General features: G+C 35.1%; 1 protein-coding gene across 2 annotated transcripts in view; it reads left to right on the forward strand.

Annotated features, from left to right (window-relative positions):
• Positions 1-5,402, forward strand: part of LOC115440874 (organic cation transporter protein) — a 36,441-nt gene extending 31,039 nt beyond the window's left edge. For both annotated transcript variants that reach the window (XM_030165370.2, XM_030165371.2), the window contains exons 6-7: positions 2,257-2,435; positions 2,984-5,402. In XM_030165370.2, the coding sequence (XP_030021230.2) occupies positions 2,257-2,435; positions 2,984-3,154 (350 nt within the window). In that variant the 3' untranslated portion in view covers positions 3,155-5,402. The remainder of the gene's footprint in view (positions 1-2,256; positions 2,436-2,983) is intronic.
• The last annotated feature ends 14,874 nt before the right edge of the window (positions 5,403-20,276 follow it).

Raw genomic sequence — 20,276 nt, forward strand, 5'->3', positions numbered from 1 at the left:
AATTTACTTAAACATAACATCACGCATTTTATCCCCGAAGGGGTATGCAGAGGCGCAACTAGGGCACCCACTTTTCGCCAAGTATGTCCCGTCCCATGATGTGATAGGGGGCGAGCCTATCGCCATATCGGGCACAAATTCCAGACTCCGGGCTGATACTGAGCAGAAAAACCCAAATATCACTTTGCCCGACCCGGGATTCGAACCCAGGACCTCAGAGCGCTATTGTACCGGACATGCAATACAACTACGCCACCGAGGCAGTCAAAAATTTACTTAAACGAAACTATAAATTAGCCTACATTACATTCGTGGTAGGGGTATTAATTTTTTGCATTTCAGTATAGTTGGTAGACATAAAAACTAGTAATAGATAATATCGCAAAATACGGAAACTTAATCGACGCTTGTAAGGCAATCGTATCTAAGCGACAATCAATACATTTTTGAGTAGAGTGCTTTAAAGTTTTGATTTAATATGAATATTCATAACAATTATTTCTTTTAATTTATAGAGATACTAGCGACCCGCCCCGGCTTCGCACGCGTGCAATGCTGACTATTTAATGGATGTTATTATTTACATATAAACCTTCCTCTTGAATCACTCTATTAAAAAAACCGCATCAAAATCCGTTGCGTAGTTTTAAAGATTTAAGCATACAAAGGGACATAGAGACAGAGAAAGCGACTTTGTTTTATACTATATAGTAATAAGTAGTCAAATGTTATTAAAATCATTCTAGACCTACAAAACCTAGATCAAATGACGCAGATAAAAATGGCGATTCAAAATATTTATAATTCATTTTCGGTTTTGTCGCTTAGATATGATTGCCTTACAAGCATTGTAATGTAAATAAGATACACGTGTTTTATTGTTTACTATTAACATTATGCTGGCTTGACAAAACGTACGCGTGCATTCACACAATACGTCGTGCTGTGACCTGCTTAGCTCTTGTGAAATGTCTATTTGTGGATATAAACAAGCTCACGCGGTTATCCCCTAGGGGTGGGTAGAAGCATTAATGCATACACGATTCGTCGACGGCAATTCCCTTTCGACACAAATTCTGATTGGACTTGATGTTTTTCAGTAATATAATGAATGATTGCAAATCACACATTTTTGTTATTTCCAATTAATTTTTTATCTTTTGTTTTTCATTCTCAATTCTTACTGTGAGCGGTTAGACCAAGTATTACTGGTTTTAGGATATATTTTATATTCGCCCGGATCGCGACTAGTACACAAAGTGTTAAAACCCGCCGCAGTGGCTCACGTAAGTGTGTCACGTTCTGGGATCACCCAGTGTATATCTGATTCCAACAGGCCAGCATAATTGCGTCGATACCGAGGGGTAATAATCTCACGTTAGTTGACATTCTATGGGATCCCACTCCACTTACCACAAGGCGCAGTGAGGTCACTTTTCGGTCTCGTAAAAAACACACACACGAGCAATAAAACCCTAATATATTTATTGTACTGTAGATTTACTAGTTAAACGCTGTGAACTTTATACAATTTTATACTCTAAAACCAAGCATATCAAACCGCGTGATACGCACATGCATGTAAAAAACACAAATTAGTTACGTAACTAAATTTGCTAGTTCACGATGCCTTTACCTCATACAAGGACATACATTTTGTATGCCAATTGACAGCTGCGTCAATAATAACTTCAAATGAATTGTCACCGACTATCTCTATCGGCCTTAGCTTCTGTTTGTGTGTTCAATTAGTTGTTAAGTGTGAATTACTTGTAAGGAGCATATTACGATTTTTTGGTATGGAATTATTTATTTTAAAATATTATAAGAGAAAAAATCTGGTCGGTTTTCCCCACGCGATAGATTTGGCGTAAATAATGGACCTACAAACATACATATTACATAACATCACGCCTCTATCCTATAGGATAGACAGTCTCTAAGGCTTTTACTAAGAATGTCAGATAGGTGAAATTTGAAGGAGCTGTCGATACCGACCAGCTATTCCATCCACACTCGCTTTAATTATGTTCTTTGTCTGTCTCCTATCATCCAATCTCCAAAGGCCCAAACCACATTAGCTTACAGCCTACAACATAGGTCTTTATATTATAATTTTCTCACGATGTTTCGAAGACACGCTTTTGTCACGTGACCATGAAGGTTGCAATCTTCAGTAAATTTTATTTCAACATGGAAACATTGTCCCAATCTTTCGCATTTACACTATTAGTAAGAAGAAGTTTTTCTCCGCAGCGGACTACTGGTCCATACCGCTCTATCTGATCGGCAAATGGAGCGTGACCCTCGCGTACAGCTCCGTGTATATCTACGTGTCGGAGGTGTTCCCTACGAACATGCGGCAGACCCTCATCAGCGTCTGCTCCACTGCTGGCAGGATCGGCTCGCTTATAGCGCCTGTTACACCACTGCTGGTGAGTTGATTGCTTATTTAATGCATGTTACAGACAACGACTCGCACAACTGTTCAATAGGTATGGTACACATTGCCTGTTATACCTGTTAGACTTTTAATGTCTTGTCGTTTTTTCTTAAATTACTATAATATTAGCTCGGTATTATATACTGTTGAGCACGGGCCTCCTCTACCACTACTGAGAGGGATTAGTCCACCACGCTGGCCTAGTGCGGATTGGTAGACTTCACACACCCTCAAAATTCCTTTAGAGAACTTCTCAGATATGCAGGTTTCCTGACGATATTTTCATTCACCGTTAAAGCAAGCGATAATTCACAAAAAATGTAGAAGAAAGTCAAAGGAGTGTACCCTTGGGTTTTGAAGCTGCGGACTTTCGTCTCGACAATCCGTTCCATAACCAACTAGGCTATCACCGCTTCAAGTACATTTATTTAAATAAAAAATTACACGCTCCGAACCGACAAACTAGCAAGAAATAAAAACGATGTCATAATTGCTACTATAATAACATCGAACATAATACACTAAATAATCTTCTTCCAGTCATTATACCACAAATCGATGCCGACCGTCATATTCGGGGCCATGTGCATCATCTCAAGCATGCTGGTCCTCATGCTGCCGGAGACCAGGAACATGAGGCTCCCAGACACCATAGAAGAGGCTGAACACCTATCCAGGATGAAGAGCAAATCAGCAACACCCTCACTTTAACCAATATGAGACTGAAGGATACCGAATTTCCTCATAATTTAGTTAAACGGCTATGGATCATCGGTTTTTGCATTAGCGCCATTCTGGTTCGCGTCAGTGCTACAACAATGAACCGTAACACCTTACAATAATGTTCAAGGTTGCTGTGCCGAGTAATGACGTTAAGGATGATGGTAACCCTTGATTATAAGGTATTAACTTCCATTTTGGCTGGCTGATTTACTTATGTAAACTATAGCTAACGACTTATGATCTTCAGATAGCCCTAAAGATTGGCGATAGATATCTCGATATAACAACTATGCAATCCAGAGTCCATGGTTGATCCATGATTCAATTAAAATAGAGGCACTGGTTCAAGTCTTCATTCTTGCTATGTCAAAAAACCCTGTAAATCTACTTAATAATAATGCGTCTGATGCGAACTGGGGCATATCTATAACCTGGCATGACGACATAATGCCATGGGCCCAGGACTTCACGAGGCCTTAGGCTGAAAAGAGACCCCGACAGACCGTGAGTTGTCTTGAGACCCTGGTGCACAGGCTTGATGTTCAGTTTACTTTGCCACAATAATGCCAAGTGGCCATTTCTTGAAGGCACCGGTCTATACCATGTGGCTAGCCTCTATAACTGACCCAATACTTGGTCCTAGTGTAGTAATTTCTGTGCCCTCCATATTATCCGCCCTGTGCCTGAACACCGCTGAAACACGGTCTTTCACGGGTGTGGTGAGCCTGTATAACTGCGCTCATGTATGACCCAAGCTTTGGTCCTGGTGTGATTTTTGCCAGAGGTCTGCCCCCTGTGTCTGGGCAAGTCATTGCACCGCCCAAGTTAACTGGACTTGCCAAGTGCCACGTTACTGCGGATTGGTTTAACGCGTGGTAGTATAATATTTAATCCCTAAAGACCATTTGCAGCTAATTAACTTATGCCTTATATACAATGTATTTAAGATGTTTTTACAATAGTCGTGCGTTGATTCGCAGACGCGAGCTTCCATACATTGTAACTTTATAACTTTACACAATGTAAAATACTTCATATTGTATAAGAGAAATCTTGTGTTTAATTTTGGCATTGTATGTTTTAAATAATGTATATATCGCTATAAAGGAAAATATAATGTTAAACACAATATACCTGTATAAGTATGTGTATTGCTATATGTCGGTAAGAAATAAAATTCACGTATTAATTATCCATAATATTTAAATTGATGAATGAAAATTTTATAGGTATTTAAGGGCCTATCCACACTATATGTCTACTATAGACGTCAATCTAGTAATATTGACGTCAAAAGTCGCTCTTAAGTTCACGTCAATCACAGAAAAGTACACATTTGAAGTAGGCCATGGAATTTACGTTGAGTCAAAATTCAAAAAAAGAATTCCAACGGCCTCAACTCACGCGCAATGCAATCACAACCTTAGTTTATACGAAATGCACAATGAATGATGTCAAATTCCAATGTATTATTAATGTTTTTCCAATTGGTTCTTGTGTACAAAACAAACTGTATTTATATTTGTGAATTGTAATATACATTTGTTTACTTAAGTTATATACTTATTACTTAACTCGAATCAAATTACTTTTTGCACTAACTACTTAACCTAGGTTAATAATATAAGTTATAAATAATTATACAATATGGAATTATGTTAATTATAAATAATCCTTTTAAATGAACTCCTAATAAAATTAAGTAAAATAATACTGAAAATTAATGCGAAGGTGTATTTATAAATGTTTTTTGAGGCTATAATAAAATTTAAAAGTAAAAATTCCTAATTCGAACTATTCCTAGGCTTTTACAAAAAAAATATTACTAAAAAGGATTTATATCATTGATATTTATTTCCAGAGAATAATTAATATAAAAACCTACAGATTTATGCAGTATTTCCTAATTATGTTAAGTGTGCACGTTTTTTATATAGAGCCTTAGCATGGGACCAATATGGCGGGGTTTATGTGTCGTCCATATATGAAATACGGCATTTACAAAAAAAAATACATTTTGCACTGCATTCCAAAAAAAAGCACGAGAATAAATTTGGCAAAAATTTATTAATTAAAAATCAATATTTAAGATTTTGCACCAACTTTTTAGCAAATATAGGGTTCATATTTAATATTTTTATTTTTTAAATAACATTACAAATAATTCAAGGATAAACGCAAAATGTTATTTCGCACTCGTATAAAGAATTAAAAATAAGGTTTTATTTAGTGGAAATATAATGTTTTTTTATTTTATTTTATGACAATATTTTGAATGTTCTTTTTGTAATCTCATCACAAATGCACAATTATCGACATAAGAGCATTAAGAGTACACAACAATTTTCACTTTTTAATTATTTTTAGGCTATGGACGACACTCTTAGCAACTCCGTACCGCATTTTGCCTTGTGTATTTACCTAATATTAAGATGTCCAGTTTGTATTATCCATTTTATTTATTGTAAAACTATACATGTATCAGTACAAAATTGTAAAATACTGTTTTTACAATAAACTTTTATAATTTTAACGTGTTTTTATTTATTACAGAACTTTCTTTTTGCTTTGAATGACCTTGCATTTAGCCTGTTGGTAAGCGATACGACCGCCCTAAACAGTAGAAACGCCATTCAACACCTTAATTACAAAGTATTGTTTGGTATTCCATTGCGCTCGTCATCCTGAGACATGAGATGTTAAGTCTCATTATGTCCAGTAGTAACACTGGCTACAATGTCCTTCAAACCAGTGACTACACACTGCTGCTTGACGGCAGAAATAGACATAGGTAGTACCTAACCAGGCGGACTCTTACATATGAGAGACCTACCACTAGTAAAACTAACTGTCTAGCCTTGAACATTATTTTTACACAAATGCATGGCTACGGCAAATTCGCTTGAAATTTGAATAGTAGCAAGCGAAACGCTCATAAGCAATAGCAACTCCACCCGCTCTTTTAATTATAAACACTGCACTGAGCTCATCATGGTGAGACTATAGACGTTAAGTTTCAAAGTCTTGGCTAAAATGCCTTCTTCATAGCACGGCAATGTGTCCCCACTGCGCCTGATAGTGGGTGTGGTCCAATAGACTGACGACAGATGATTGCCCCTCGACAAAATTACGCCGGCCTTTTGGAACCGGATACACAGGCTGATCCCGGAACATGCACTTACGTGGGCTTCTATTTTGGGTTTTAACACCTTGTGTACGGTGGTCGCTATCTGTGGCGAAGGGTGGAGTTTTCCGAAACGGAACCTGACATATTCTATAGGTACTTGCATAAATGATGTCTGCAAATCGTTCTAATAATTAGATGTTACATAAATTACGAAAGGGAAGCCGGCAGGAATCCGGTTATATGGACCCTTCACCACTGGTCGTTATCCGGGCGGAGATAAAATATATCTTACTACCAGCCAGTAGGCTAACCTACTCTGGCGGACTTTCAAACACCGACTGCTTATTGACAAATACAATTTTATATTTATCAGTTTGTTACTGTCAGTTTCTCGATGGCGTAGTTGTATCACGGTACAACTGCAGTGCTGATGTCTTGGACTCGAAACCCAAAGTGATATTAAATTTTTGTACTTAGTCCGGAGTCTAGAATTTGTTCACGATATGGAGATAGGCTCGCCGTCCCTGATATCATAAGATAGAACATACACAACGGATAGTGAGTGCACCAGTTGCGCCTCTGCCTAGCCCTTCGGGAATAAAAGCCGTGAGTGAGTGTGCAATTAATACAGTTTATTCAGTGATGTCCTCTTTTCGTATTGGAAATATTTCTTTACCAGTTTAATAGATAGTTTCATAACTTTCTTTTTTCTCAAAAGTAGCATGTTTATAATTCAAAATAATACTTATTTCCCGGGTTAAGAATTTATACCTGATACATGCGTGGCGCCAAGATTACTTTTAAGTACATAATATCATATTTTTTTTTCAAATTAAAATCGCGCGGGTTTTTTAAATTGCTTTATCATAAAAAACCTCTTTGATTGATAGTAATCATTGCTACAGATTTATTCAGTGACATATTTTTTGTGATTCATTTCTGGACAGGGGGGTTGCACGTGCTCCTACTTACACCTCTCTCCCGACACCTATGACCTGCTATGACGATAGACTTACTTCCAATTACAATAGTACACAAAACATGGGTGCAATCATTGCTCTACCCTTCGAGAAGAAAAGCGTGATGTTAGTCAATTCAACTTCTGCCCACATTTCTATTATGGAAGAGTAGGTACTTTGGGCCACGCTTCGTTAAACCGCACTGTCCTGTAATCTTAATAGTTAACTGCAGGTGGCTCATTAAACTTACCAGTTAGCTCCCGTGTAACTCAATTTAAATATTTAACTAAGCTTAAGTAATTAGTAGTTAACGACAGACGGTTTTGATCAATTAAGCAGGATCTTTAAGGATTCTTTGAAAGGAAAGTAATGCTTATTTAGCAGCGGGAAAGAGTCTATATAAGCGGATTCCTACCGGCTTCCCTTCCCGCAATATGTAAGCAAACTATTAGAATAAATGATATTATTAGCTAATGAATAATTAATAATAATTATAGCATAGTGGCACGCTCTAGGGGATACTTATGTTCAGCAGTGGACAGTTATAGGCTGATGATAGTGGCCTAAAATCAAAATATAATTAGTATTAGTACCTATAGTTTGTTTTGGTTCCTTTTCGAAAACATTCACCGTTCGCTACTAGTGCTTAGTGATATTAACCTAGTTTTTCTCGCCTCAGCTCAGCATTATAGTCTAAGGCCTCAAACTCCAGTAGTAGTTAAGGAAAACCAAACTTACTGTTTTTATTGCGTAGATCAGCACACTAACAAATAGGTTCCCTGAATTTAGGTGATCTCTATAAACAACCACAATATAAGAAAAAACTTATACGAACTGCCGGTTTTGAAGTAAAGGAATAAAGATTCAGCAAGGTCCACTCCAAAAATGATATTTACTACGATACGACGCAATACCGAATTATTACTTCGCCTTGGGTTCCTGTGAGAGTTTGGTGCTAACTGCTCTGGTCGAACCGCCTTCTTGATATACAAATATATCTTATCGAAAAAAAAAAACAGTTTTTGGATTTTTTCTCTACGTTTTAAAGACTTTGCAGTCTTTATGGTCACGGGGCGTATTGAGGTGTGGTCGTTCGAAAAATCAGCGTTACAATGTCTAAATGTTTGTATAATTGTAAAATGAGAAAATTAAAATATAAAGCTGCGACAAAATCATGATACTAGTTTTATTTCGATGTCTAACATTCGCGTAAACATAAAATTCATCTCACTGTGGTCTACTTTTTAATTACAATCTGCATAGTTTACCTATTTTTATGTGTGCAGTCGGGTAAATACGACCTAACTTCACAACATATTTTTCATTTATATTTTTAAATGTTTTTTTTACTTTCGGTCGAAATTAAAATAGCACTCAGTTTTAATCTTTTGCTGTTTCTATTTTCCTAGCTTCTCATTAGAGACCAGACTCATGACCGCACATTTTTTTGAGTGTGGAAACGGCCTGCGAACTTTAGACTTATGTCGGTGTACCGCAGAATAAGAAGATAATATTGGATGCGGTAATATTATTTTCTGTTTCTTCTTAGATATTGATGTCAATATAATATTAGCCCTGTATTATATATTGCCCCACTGCTAGGCTCGGGCCTCCCTACTACTGAGAGGGATTAGGCCTTAGTCCACCACGCTGGCCAAGTGCGGATTGGTAGACTTTCTACACCCTCGAAATTCCTATGGAGAACTTCTCACGTATGCAGGTTTCCTCACGATGTTTTCCTTCACCGCTAAAGCAAGCGATAATTCACAAAGAATACACACATAACTTTAAAAAAGTCAGAGGTGTGTGCCCTTGGGATTTGAACCTGCGGACATTCGTCTCGGCAGTCCGTTCCACAACCAACTAGGCTATCGCCGCTCTTGATGTCAATAGTACAGAAATATCTGTTACGATAACCACGTAGAGACATAAGTCGACAATGTAGATTGCTTTATTTCCTACTATTTCATAGTATCATTTTAGTAACCCCTATTTCATTGTATTTTTAATAATGTGTTTTTTGTACCCGTCTCATTTATGTAGAAACATCACTGGATTTTGTAACACATCTCGTTTTCATTTATGTACATTTCATGTTTTCAGTTTTTTACAAATATTTAATACATAAATAAAAACAAATAGATATTATTACTTTTATCACACTTTTTATTGACAAAATTAAGTACCGACGTCAGAAACATGTTATTATTACAATTATCAACATTTATGGCAAATACATTGAATGTAAAGCACGCGTGAATGAATTATTTCGGGAAACCGTCTTGTCATATTTTCCGGGGATAAAAAGTAGCCAATGTCTTTCTCAAACTCTCCGTACCAAATTTCATTAAATTCAGGTTGGTAGTTTTCGAATTTATTGCATCCTAACAGGCAGACACGGTGGGGATTTTGTTTTATAGTACATAAGGATTAGTTAGGATTTTACATTCGCATTCCCAGCCCCAATGTACTCTATTGAACTATTACGTGATTTAGAATCGTCACTAAAGGTCATATCATATCCAAATTTCGTAGTTGGACTCAAGTCAGAGAGGATGTATCAAGAGGCGCAACAAAGCCGTGGTTCCGGGGCGCTCGCCCTTTTGTTCGGAACACTCGGGTCGCGGCGACCGAAAATATTGCACTTCTCTAAATCGTCCGATAGGGATACGCTGTGGGTTGTCGATAGATCGATCCTGGAATTCACATGTATTTATTCTAGTTATTTTTAATAAACAAAAGGTATTTATGATTGCATATTTATTAACTGGTTTTTTGCTTTAAGTAAATTCTGTAACTTCTGATTGAGTTCAAGACTTGAATTAACATAATATAAAATACTTTTTATATCAAAAGAGCACACCATGACCCTTATTGAAATAGACAGTGGTTGATTGCCGCATTAACCTAGCAAGGGGCTCGTAGCAAATTTTATCGAAGGGCCTTTGATTTGATTTGTATACATCAAATAAATTTAAGATGTCTCAATAACTTTCACTTCAAAAATATATTATAATACACGCTGACGAGTTTGCTTGCCCTACATTGTTAATTCGCCACTGGTGGTTGATAGAGCGTAACATAACTTTAGTCTCCGGAAATCTAAAGTCCAATATAGTCTCAAGTTTGTATGCAAGAGGTAATCTCTGAACGTGATAGACAGTTTGTTATACAATGTTCACGCTCTGTATTCCCTACAATACCTGTTCTTCACACAGACTATATTTAATTTGGCTTATAATATATTTTCAAATATCGGATCACGGGGTAAGACCGGTTCAAAATTACAGCTGATCTTGACATTTTCGAATATTTGAACTTGAAGTGCAATTTCGTAATATACATACCGCAATGGTTAACCACTTTATTTTTAGTTACAGTTAAGCAGTCATCTTAAGATCCGATCTTACCCCAAGATGAGCGGTAAATGACTTTTTACTTTCAGTGAATACGAATTATGTTAAAAAGTAACTACTTATATGCCAAAATTTTATCGACTATCGATAACCAAACGCCGTGGTCCATCACTACAAGTTGACACTGTCGCATAAAGGCTCTTTGTGTGATTGAGGCGTAGAGTTTGAGGACAGCACGACGTGATGCTGATCAAACGGTACGTACAAACAGAAATCACAGAGGATGTGGAAAAGAATAAAAATTTTTCTTCTTCAGAATAGTACGCGAATGCCAGGGTAGGTATTGAACAGGCTTTTTGCCGCCAATAATACTGATTGTTAACTGCAATTAGTACTGACCTATGTAGCCAGTCACAAAACTAGCTGAACAAATTCAAAATTCAAATCATTGACAAACGTTAAATTTAAATCAATTTAATGAAATCATGCATGAAATCCGTTGTATACCAAATATTGTTAACTGTGCGTGTGTGGTTTTTTTTTTCTTTTTATACTTTTTTTGTTTTTTTTATGTGTGTAGAAAAATAAATGGTTTAAAATAAAACAGTTTTCTGTGTACTAAATGTGAGAACACAAAATTGTACAGGCGATTTGAAATTTGAAATTAGTTCTGCTACTTATGTAAGTGACTGTACTACGTAGACATTTTTCCGTGTAATAGGTATGATTGTGTGCCTTTTGGACATTGCAGCCAGTCTCCTTACTGGAGATTATATCTCAGAATGAAAGCCGTAGTAAGATACCATAAAGAGCTGTCATTCAGAGCCACTGCTGCTGTTTATAGGGACTTGTGACGCTTATATGACCGCCATGCTTGCCTGTCCTTGAGCAGGCAACAATCATGCTTGTTTTCTCAATAATTTGTATAAAAACCGCAACAATCTTACACTCTCTCTCCCTTCCATTTATACAAACAATAGCTTATTTTTGAATCACACTAAATAACAATTAACTATTAACTTTAATTACTACAGAATAGGGTCGTTTTTCTTCTAAAACCTTAAACTATCCGTTTCCCTCAAATTCCTTATGAGATGAAATACACCGATAGACTCGCTCATGCAGGCTTCAAGTTATTCAGTATTAATTAAGAACTCATACTATGTGAAACGGAGCTTACTTAGTACTAACTACTTGGTGAACAAACTTGTGAATCTCAGATTTGTTTATAGAGGCAAATTGTCTATACAATGTTTTTATTCCGTTATCATAGTTCTTGTTGAGAACGGGTTGTAGAATATTTATTTAAAGTAGATTAGTTATGTTGTTTTCTGAGCGTGTGTATAATTCCCACATCCTGTTGAATCAAAATGCTATGAAAAAAATGGCCTAACGTATCATCATTTTCATTTAGCACAGCGCAGTTTACGCCTTAGCTAGTTTCAAATTAGTTAATTATCATCCTTTGCTAGCACTTAACGGTCAACCCTTTTAGTAAATCAGTAGCCATCTCACCAAAACCAAAGAATATTAGCGGCAACCTGGAAACATAATATCATTTGCACTGTTCTTCTAATATACTTCATTGAAACACATGAATAATAGAAACTAAGTATATTATTTAAAGTAGGTGCCACAATAATTAAAAAATTAACTAAAAAGAGCACCACATTAATTCATTTAAATCAGAATCACCACTCAACACTTTTGAATGCACTAACATTTACGCCAAAAAAAACTCCAAGTTTTTAAATTCCTATGAAAGCAAAGGACATATTTCATACAGCCTAGTTATTTTTCGACAAAATGATACACGACTTTAACTAAACATTCGAAACCGTAAGTCAAACCTAGTTCACTCGTGTACGGAACTAGAATCCAATAAACAAGCCTGCAAAACTGCAATATAGAAGTTTGATGCACACGCGGCCGCCATCTTGTCCCGAGTGAAGTCTAAACTGTTATCCGATGATATTACAAACAGATTTACTTGTTACGGATTTTATACACACAACGGACATTTTATCAAAGTTTTGCCGTTCTATTTTAAATTGGATAAAGTTTTAATTTTGAAAGAATTTTCCTTAGCATTACAATTTTCTTTCGCTAATGATTATTGTAACTTGGATTTGAAATAGAGCCGTTAACCTAATGCAACAATTAGATATTATAATTTACAGCTTTCATTACACATTCGTTTTGCTTTTATTCTTTTCGAATTTGGTGTTCGCGCAACAATATTTTTCAAGCAATAACCACATAATCGAACTTGTCTGGTTTCATCCTCTGAGATTGTCATGTGCTGACGGTATTTATGCACTTCTATTAGCAATAACATTTTTATTTACTCAATACATAAATTGTAGATACTTATGTATTATCTAATTACGTTATTATAGTTCAGCTGAACTTCACGCGGGCGGAGCCGCGAGCAAAAGCTAATGTCTTATAATAACAAAGTAATTATAACAAGGTTTTCTAATTATGGGTTCAGTGTAGTATTATAATCTTTATGGATATGGAGGCTTACTCTTATGCAAGTAGTTTAATTTTCTTATTATAATAATATTAAAGCTATGTAAAAAAATGACAAGAGAGACTCCAGGATAACCATTAACCATATTGTGTCTTGGAGCTTCAGGCCATCTACGATTACTTGACTCCAAGTAATAGTTATAAAAGTAATTACGAAGCAAAAAAAACACATACTTTAATCTAAAACACACTTAATTCGCTTTTAGATAATCTAAAGCAACAAAACAAGCCGAGTTCACTTCCCTATCTGGAATCTAAATACGTTTTAGTGTCGTATTCATAACCTAAGTTGATAACACAAGCAAATTACCTCCGAGGAAAAAGGTTATATCACAAAACAAATGGGTACAGAATCCTAACGCAATTTTGGGTAAGCGCGTTAGCTCCGCGGATTACAAGCAATTTGTATAACAGAGTACTCATTCCGATCTATATGCTATTTAATATTTATTTTGTTAGCATTTTCACTATCAAGGTTTTTATGAAGTTTTGTCGAAAATTTTGTCCTCAAATGCTTCTGACGAGGACATAAATACTTTCCTTACTGTCGTACTTAGGACCGTTCTTAGGTAAGTAAGTATTTAATGAAACTGAGATTTTTTAATATAAATGAATAATTTGATAATTTTATAACAATATACAAATATAACAAAACATTACACACACTACTTTTAATAATTATTATTTTAATTGAGGATATATTAAAATACATATGGCAAATTAATTTCGTTGCCTACAGAAAAGCAGCGTTGTGTTAGTTTGCACATCACAACATTCTGTAGTACCGGTTACAGCCGCGACGAGCCTTTTCTAATTTTTGTTATTATTTTTTATTGAGGTTCATTATGTTTGTTTATGTTGCGACTATGACTAATAAAACGATTTTCTTTCTTTCTTTCTTTTTTTATGTCTATGATACAGACAAAGCCTAATTACATCACTGTTAAAGATAAGTATTTACCTATAATTTGGATATATAATCATTATTATTATTTGATAATAAAGTGCAGTTATAAGCCGCCAAAGAGGCAAATGAAATCCCTAACTGTAAAAAATCGAAAGAAAGTGCTATAAGATTTGTGAGTATGTGGCTAAACTTTAATGAAAATAGTGGAACTTAGGAGAGACAAGCCAATATGTCAACTAAGCTTTTCTTGAAACGTAACACCATTTAATTCTTTAACCGACAATAGATTAATATATTATAATTAAACCTAACACTCTGAACAGCGTACACTATGCGTATTAAATAACAAAAACTCGGTAGAACGTATTTGTTGCTCATTTGAGAGCTGTTTGGTGACACAGTGAGCTGAAATTAGACGCGAGTGCCCTACATGACGCCGCACTCACGCCATCTTGATTTATACTGCTTTTGGGACTGACTCGTTCATAACTTTACTCTCTGGAGGATAATGTTTAATTTCCAGTTTAATTTTAATGCGAAAAAAGTTTGGGATTATTAACATTTTGTGACTAGATTGTGCTTGGTATGAAAATGCGAATATTGAGTATAAATGCAATGCAAGGATAAATTTCTTTGCTGGTTAGAAAGTCGTTGAAATTAAGTATATAAAAATTAATAGAGCAACAAACGGCTTAAGATTTTATAAAAATTACGGAAAACAACACAAAAAACTATAAGTACCTATACATACAAAACAGTATCAAATTCCAACATACCTTTTGTTACATCATAAAAAAATATTATTACTTTTCTTTGTAGTATTTATACTACAATAGTTACCAGGAACTGAAGTAAGTTATACATTACGTGTTCTATGTTGGCCTTCGTGGACCAGCGAGTTCTCAGCTGAGAAACGTGAGGTTATAGATTTGGATTACATTGAGTCCGTTGTTATAAAAATACACAGGTATCAGTAAGGGCCAATTCTATACACAAACGTATAGCAACATGAGCCTTAAACTCTCATAAACCGACTTATTCCATTAATATGCAAGCATCAAAAACTTCAACGAAAATTACTTTCCCATTATACTTACATTTGCACTTCGAAACTTTAGAGTTTTCATAACTCAAACGAGATTCATAATTCAGCGCATTCACTTGAGAATATTACCAGTCATCTGTCCCGCTAACTTCTGGACCTTGTAGGATAGCTATATTCCACATTATATAGAGACTTCTGAATAATATATTTAAGTTGTTTTTTGACTGACAAATATCTTGATAGTACGTCTGCCTATGCCTTAAGAAAAATAAATTTATACTCTAAGTAGAAAATGTTGTTACGAGTTCTCTTAGAATATTGAAAATTGAACAATACGTTTGGTATAATACAGAATTAAAATGAATATAAAGCATATAATAGAGTTACTCAGTGTGTGGCACATACAATCTACCGTTTTACCACTTTGCCTCCTACAATAGGAGGTGGGACGGAAGCGCATACATTTGAAGCTACTTTGCGGATAACAATCCCTCAGAGTCAAAAAGTTTCAATCCCACAAAGAGCTCTCCTTTCAAGAATGGAGAAAGTAGAGTTGCGACGCTAAATTATCGATAAATTCCGACATCGATTACTGACTGATACTTTAGTTCAAAACTCATAAGTGTTTGTACAAAGTTTTATAAGTCGTCGGTAGTTGGTAGTGAAGTGAACGATTTAAGACATTTTATCGATAACTAACTTGGATTAACAGAACAAGTAAAGAAAAATTATTGTCAATATTTTCTATTTGACTGCCTCGTTGGCATAGTTAGCTCTGAGTTTCGTAATTAGAGACTTTCCCGCCCTCATAGCCACCACTACAACTCCTGTAAGCCAGGATCAGGAATGCCACGCATTTTATGACACCGAGCAGTGAAGCTCCGCGAGTCTCAGGGAAAACTAATTTGTCATTATCCCGCAACGAAATTAATCAAATAGAAAGATAGGGAGGAGTTGGAAATATTAATTGTCCACTTCCCTTCATAGCAAAGCGGGAGACAAAATAATGAACTAAGGAGTAGTTTTAACCTCAAAGATAGGGACGTTAATAATAAAGGATAGTTTCGTAATTAGTAGGTAAGGATGAAAAGCCATGTGTGTCTGTGTGTGTGTGTTTATTTTGTAGCACAATGTTGGTTAGTAATATCACTCAATATCATTTTCCAGTTCTGATATTTCTATTTTTAACCAAAACGTCAACATCGACAATGAATTAAAACAATGTTTGGTATTGATATAACAAACATTTTGACTCACATTTTACCATTATTAACAATGATGGTTCACTTATTAATAATTAACCTAAACGCTTTATAATACCATAATTAACCACAAGATAAGTCTATCGAAGTAATATAGAACATGCGTATTCAACAATTACACAGAAACAGGAAGAAATGCAATTAAATATAAATATAACAAACGTTAAATTGGAAATAAAATCAGGCTGCTTTTCCTTCATATATTGTATTATGTACTGTTATACCTTATGTAAACGACCCACAAAATGAGATGTATTCCTTAAATACATTAGTGTTAATCTAGCATTTAGTTGTTTTACTCGCCACCTAACATCCCAACATTACAATATTATATTGAAGTATAAAGACAATTTTAAAATACCAGAGTTATAAATACGCCTACTATAATGAGAATATATAACAAAAAATACAATATCCCATTAGTATTCTGATTACCATTCACATAATACAACCGTATATCTTGAGAAGTTAGATTGATGGAGTCATTTGATCAATAGTTTTTATACTATAGTATACAAATTATATTTTTAAATTAGGTCTTAAATATTGAAATAATAGATTAGGACACGTAGTGCTTATACGCGTTATATATTTATTTCTCAATTAAGTATCACAATAATTTTATGTGGAAATGCACCAAGACGCTTGAGTGAAAAAAACAAATAGACAAAATAAAACAAAACGAAACAATAAAAATTATCAAGATAAAACAACTACTTACATTCTACATTATGGGAAGAGCTTATTAAATTAAAAAAAAATGCTTAAATAACAAAATGACTTAAAAATAAATACACATTTTTGTAAATAGTGTGACTATTATCGACAAATATGTCGGCATCCGGCATATTATAAAAAATTGCATACACTCAACATCGATAAGTAGTGATTACATCACTGGCGCCATAGGAAGTGCAATATCGGATACTAGGTTCACGTCAACGGAATGAAACACGGGATTCTGTTAGTGTTGTGGACACGCACGCTAACTAAAATTATTTATAGTAATATCTTAACAGGTATTACATTTACCTAATAAAGTTAAAGTATTGGTAGCTTTTTGGATGGAAGGGACTTATCTGAGAGAATTATATGACATTCCTAGTAAACGGCAGGCCAAAAGAACTTTGAACCGGCTTGAAAGAAGAAGAAGCGAAATAAGTGTGCCAGAATCGGTTAAAGTTGCAATCCATAATCTCTGCTTAGCTTTATGAGATAGAGGCGAGATAATTAATTCTATTCCCTATTTCTTCCCAAATTTTAACTCCCAGATCTTAATGGGTGAATATAATTACTTACCGAGTAGTCTAAAAATAGACAAAGCAAAGCTTTCCTACACAGAATCGGGTCAAAAGTCCTAAATAGATTCGAAATAATTCAAAAATATTCCCATTAATTAATATACGACTTTCTCAAGTTACATGTCAAATACCAGCAAATTTTCTTATGACTTTTAAATATCAAAACACAAAGGAATATTTAAAGAAAAACCATATTTGTTACAAAATAAATGCTAAAGACTACAGTTTATTGATACTTAAACACATTACAATTCCTATACAGACTTGGTTTGCATCACACAAAACAATGGTTTGTCTGCAACATCAGGAACTTTAATAAAGCATTGCGGTAAGACATAGCTAATAAAATTATAAATATTACTGTGGCTAACCAAACTGACTGTTACGCCCTCGACTCACGAAACAATTTGCTTTGGATAGTAAATATCTGTATAGGGGATTAACAAAATGACAAACAAGCGTTTTCAATAAACTATACACATCTCAGTCTACAATCCGACTCCGAGAATGAACCAATCGAAATAACTCATTTGTAAGCTTGTCAAAAATCTTTGTACTGATTGGTCCATTTTTGAAATAGTTCGAAAAAAGCGATTGGGATCGTATATTGAAAATGGCGGGAAGCCACTTTACGTTTCCAAAAACTACGACTTGGACAGATCATAATTCATATTTGTTTGACCTGGTGCTGCAGAAAGGACCCTAGATGATAATAATATAAAATTAAGTCTAAATATAATGTCAACCGATGTGTAAACGTCAATCTTTGATTACCAGAATTAGTATATCGATATTTCTTACAAAACCATAGTATGTAGACGAGGGATCCGTGCATGGGCACGGATCCCTCGTCTCCTGGAATGGTCCAGAATTGTGTGGAGCCAAATCACAGGATTTTGAGGCAGCCTACTTCTACTATACATATTTGAAATAACCAAAATTATTGAAGTATACAGAAGTCATTATATTTTTTTACTCTAGGACACTGCCCCCGGAATATGACTATAACTACGCCCATGTACAAAATGTATTTATAGTTTACCGGCATACGTGGTCCCTCCACTCTGCAACTTGAGATCTTTCAAGCGGAGCATGAAGAAGTTACTAGACAGGCCGGCATAATTATGCCTACCGTTTGAGGATGTTTTTAACCGTTGCCAGTCGACATCTCTATTGGGCTTCACTTCGCTTCACATCAGGTGCAGTGAGATCACTTTAATGTGCTTTCAACTTATACATATCTGACCTTACGACTCATGGATGGATTCCCTATGGAGTTTTAGATTTTACTATATTATATAGAAACGATGACATATCAATTAATTAGCTTACTGTATAATCACATTGTTTTTTTGTTCTATTGACTTTACCTATAGAAAGGCATCTCGATTATGATATTGGAATGACGTAGATCACTTCATTATTGAAATGCTGCATTGGAACTAAGCGGTCACTAGTAACAACTTCAAACACGTGAACATAGGAATCTTGTTTGTTGATTTAAAGATATATGCAGTCTATTATACCTGCATATAAAATACGCTTCAAGTATTCAACATTGTCGACAGAGCATAACAACAATTCTGTTGTTAAGTCCGTTGTTATTTTTAATCGATACTATTATATAAAGCTCAAGAGGTTGTTTGTTTGAACGCGCTAATCTCAGAAACTACTAATTCGAATTGAAAAATTGTTTTAGTGTTAGATGGCCCATTTATCGAGGAAGGTTATAGGTTATGTAGTACCACACTATAACCAAAAGCAGCGGAGCATGAATGAAAATGTTACAAAAACGGGCGAAAAAAAAACAAAGTCCTCCGCGGCATCTGTCAAATAAACTCAATAACTACCCAACGGATTTCAATGAAATTTAGTATGAAGATAGCTAGAGATCCGAGAAAAGACACAGGCTTCTTTCTATCCCGGAAAAATATATAGCGGGACTTTTATCCCGGAAAACTCATTCACGCAGGCGAAGCCGCGAGCAAAAGCTAGCGTATGATAATTTAGATCTCAACTTGTTATTGGTCTAGTCCAGGAGTACCATGGATCGACATCGTTGATGTATAGAGTATCCAGTACCGGTTTAGGGGGAGACGAGGTGGTCTGAATCCCGGGATGACAGGTTCTAAGGGGAATGCCGTGAGCTTATACGGGCGCCACGACTTTAGCTACAAACATCGTCATCCATATAATGCTACTGTCAATATATTTTTTCACTTCATTTAACTTTGTACAAAGTTATTTTGACAATGCGTTTTTAACATACTAACAAAAGAATAAAAGATTGCCATCTGTAGCATACTGGCTGGTTGAATGCTGTTCCTTTTTCAAATATATTGACGCATTTTCGTTCCATCGAGTTTCAAATCTCAACGATTCTAAAGAAGTTTCACTTCAATATTTTTAGTGCAAACTACGAATATAAAGAAACAGTATCATTCCAATGCATTTTCATAGGGAACGAACTATAAAACATTGAAAACACTACGCCAATATTGAATTCGCAATAACTTTACACGTGTTTTGCATAATTGAAAATAATACGCCTTCGGTTATGTTTACGGTATTTCGATATTATTCTTTATGGTTCCTCTTATATTTAGATGTGTTAAAGT

Source organism: Manduca sexta, chromosome 8 (assembly GCF_014839805.1).
Source record: "Manduca sexta isolate Smith_Timp_Sample1 chromosome 8, JHU_Msex_v1.0, whole genome shotgun sequence".
NCBI classification, from domain to species: domain Eukaryota; kingdom Metazoa; phylum Arthropoda; class Insecta; order Lepidoptera; family Sphingidae; genus Manduca; species Manduca sexta.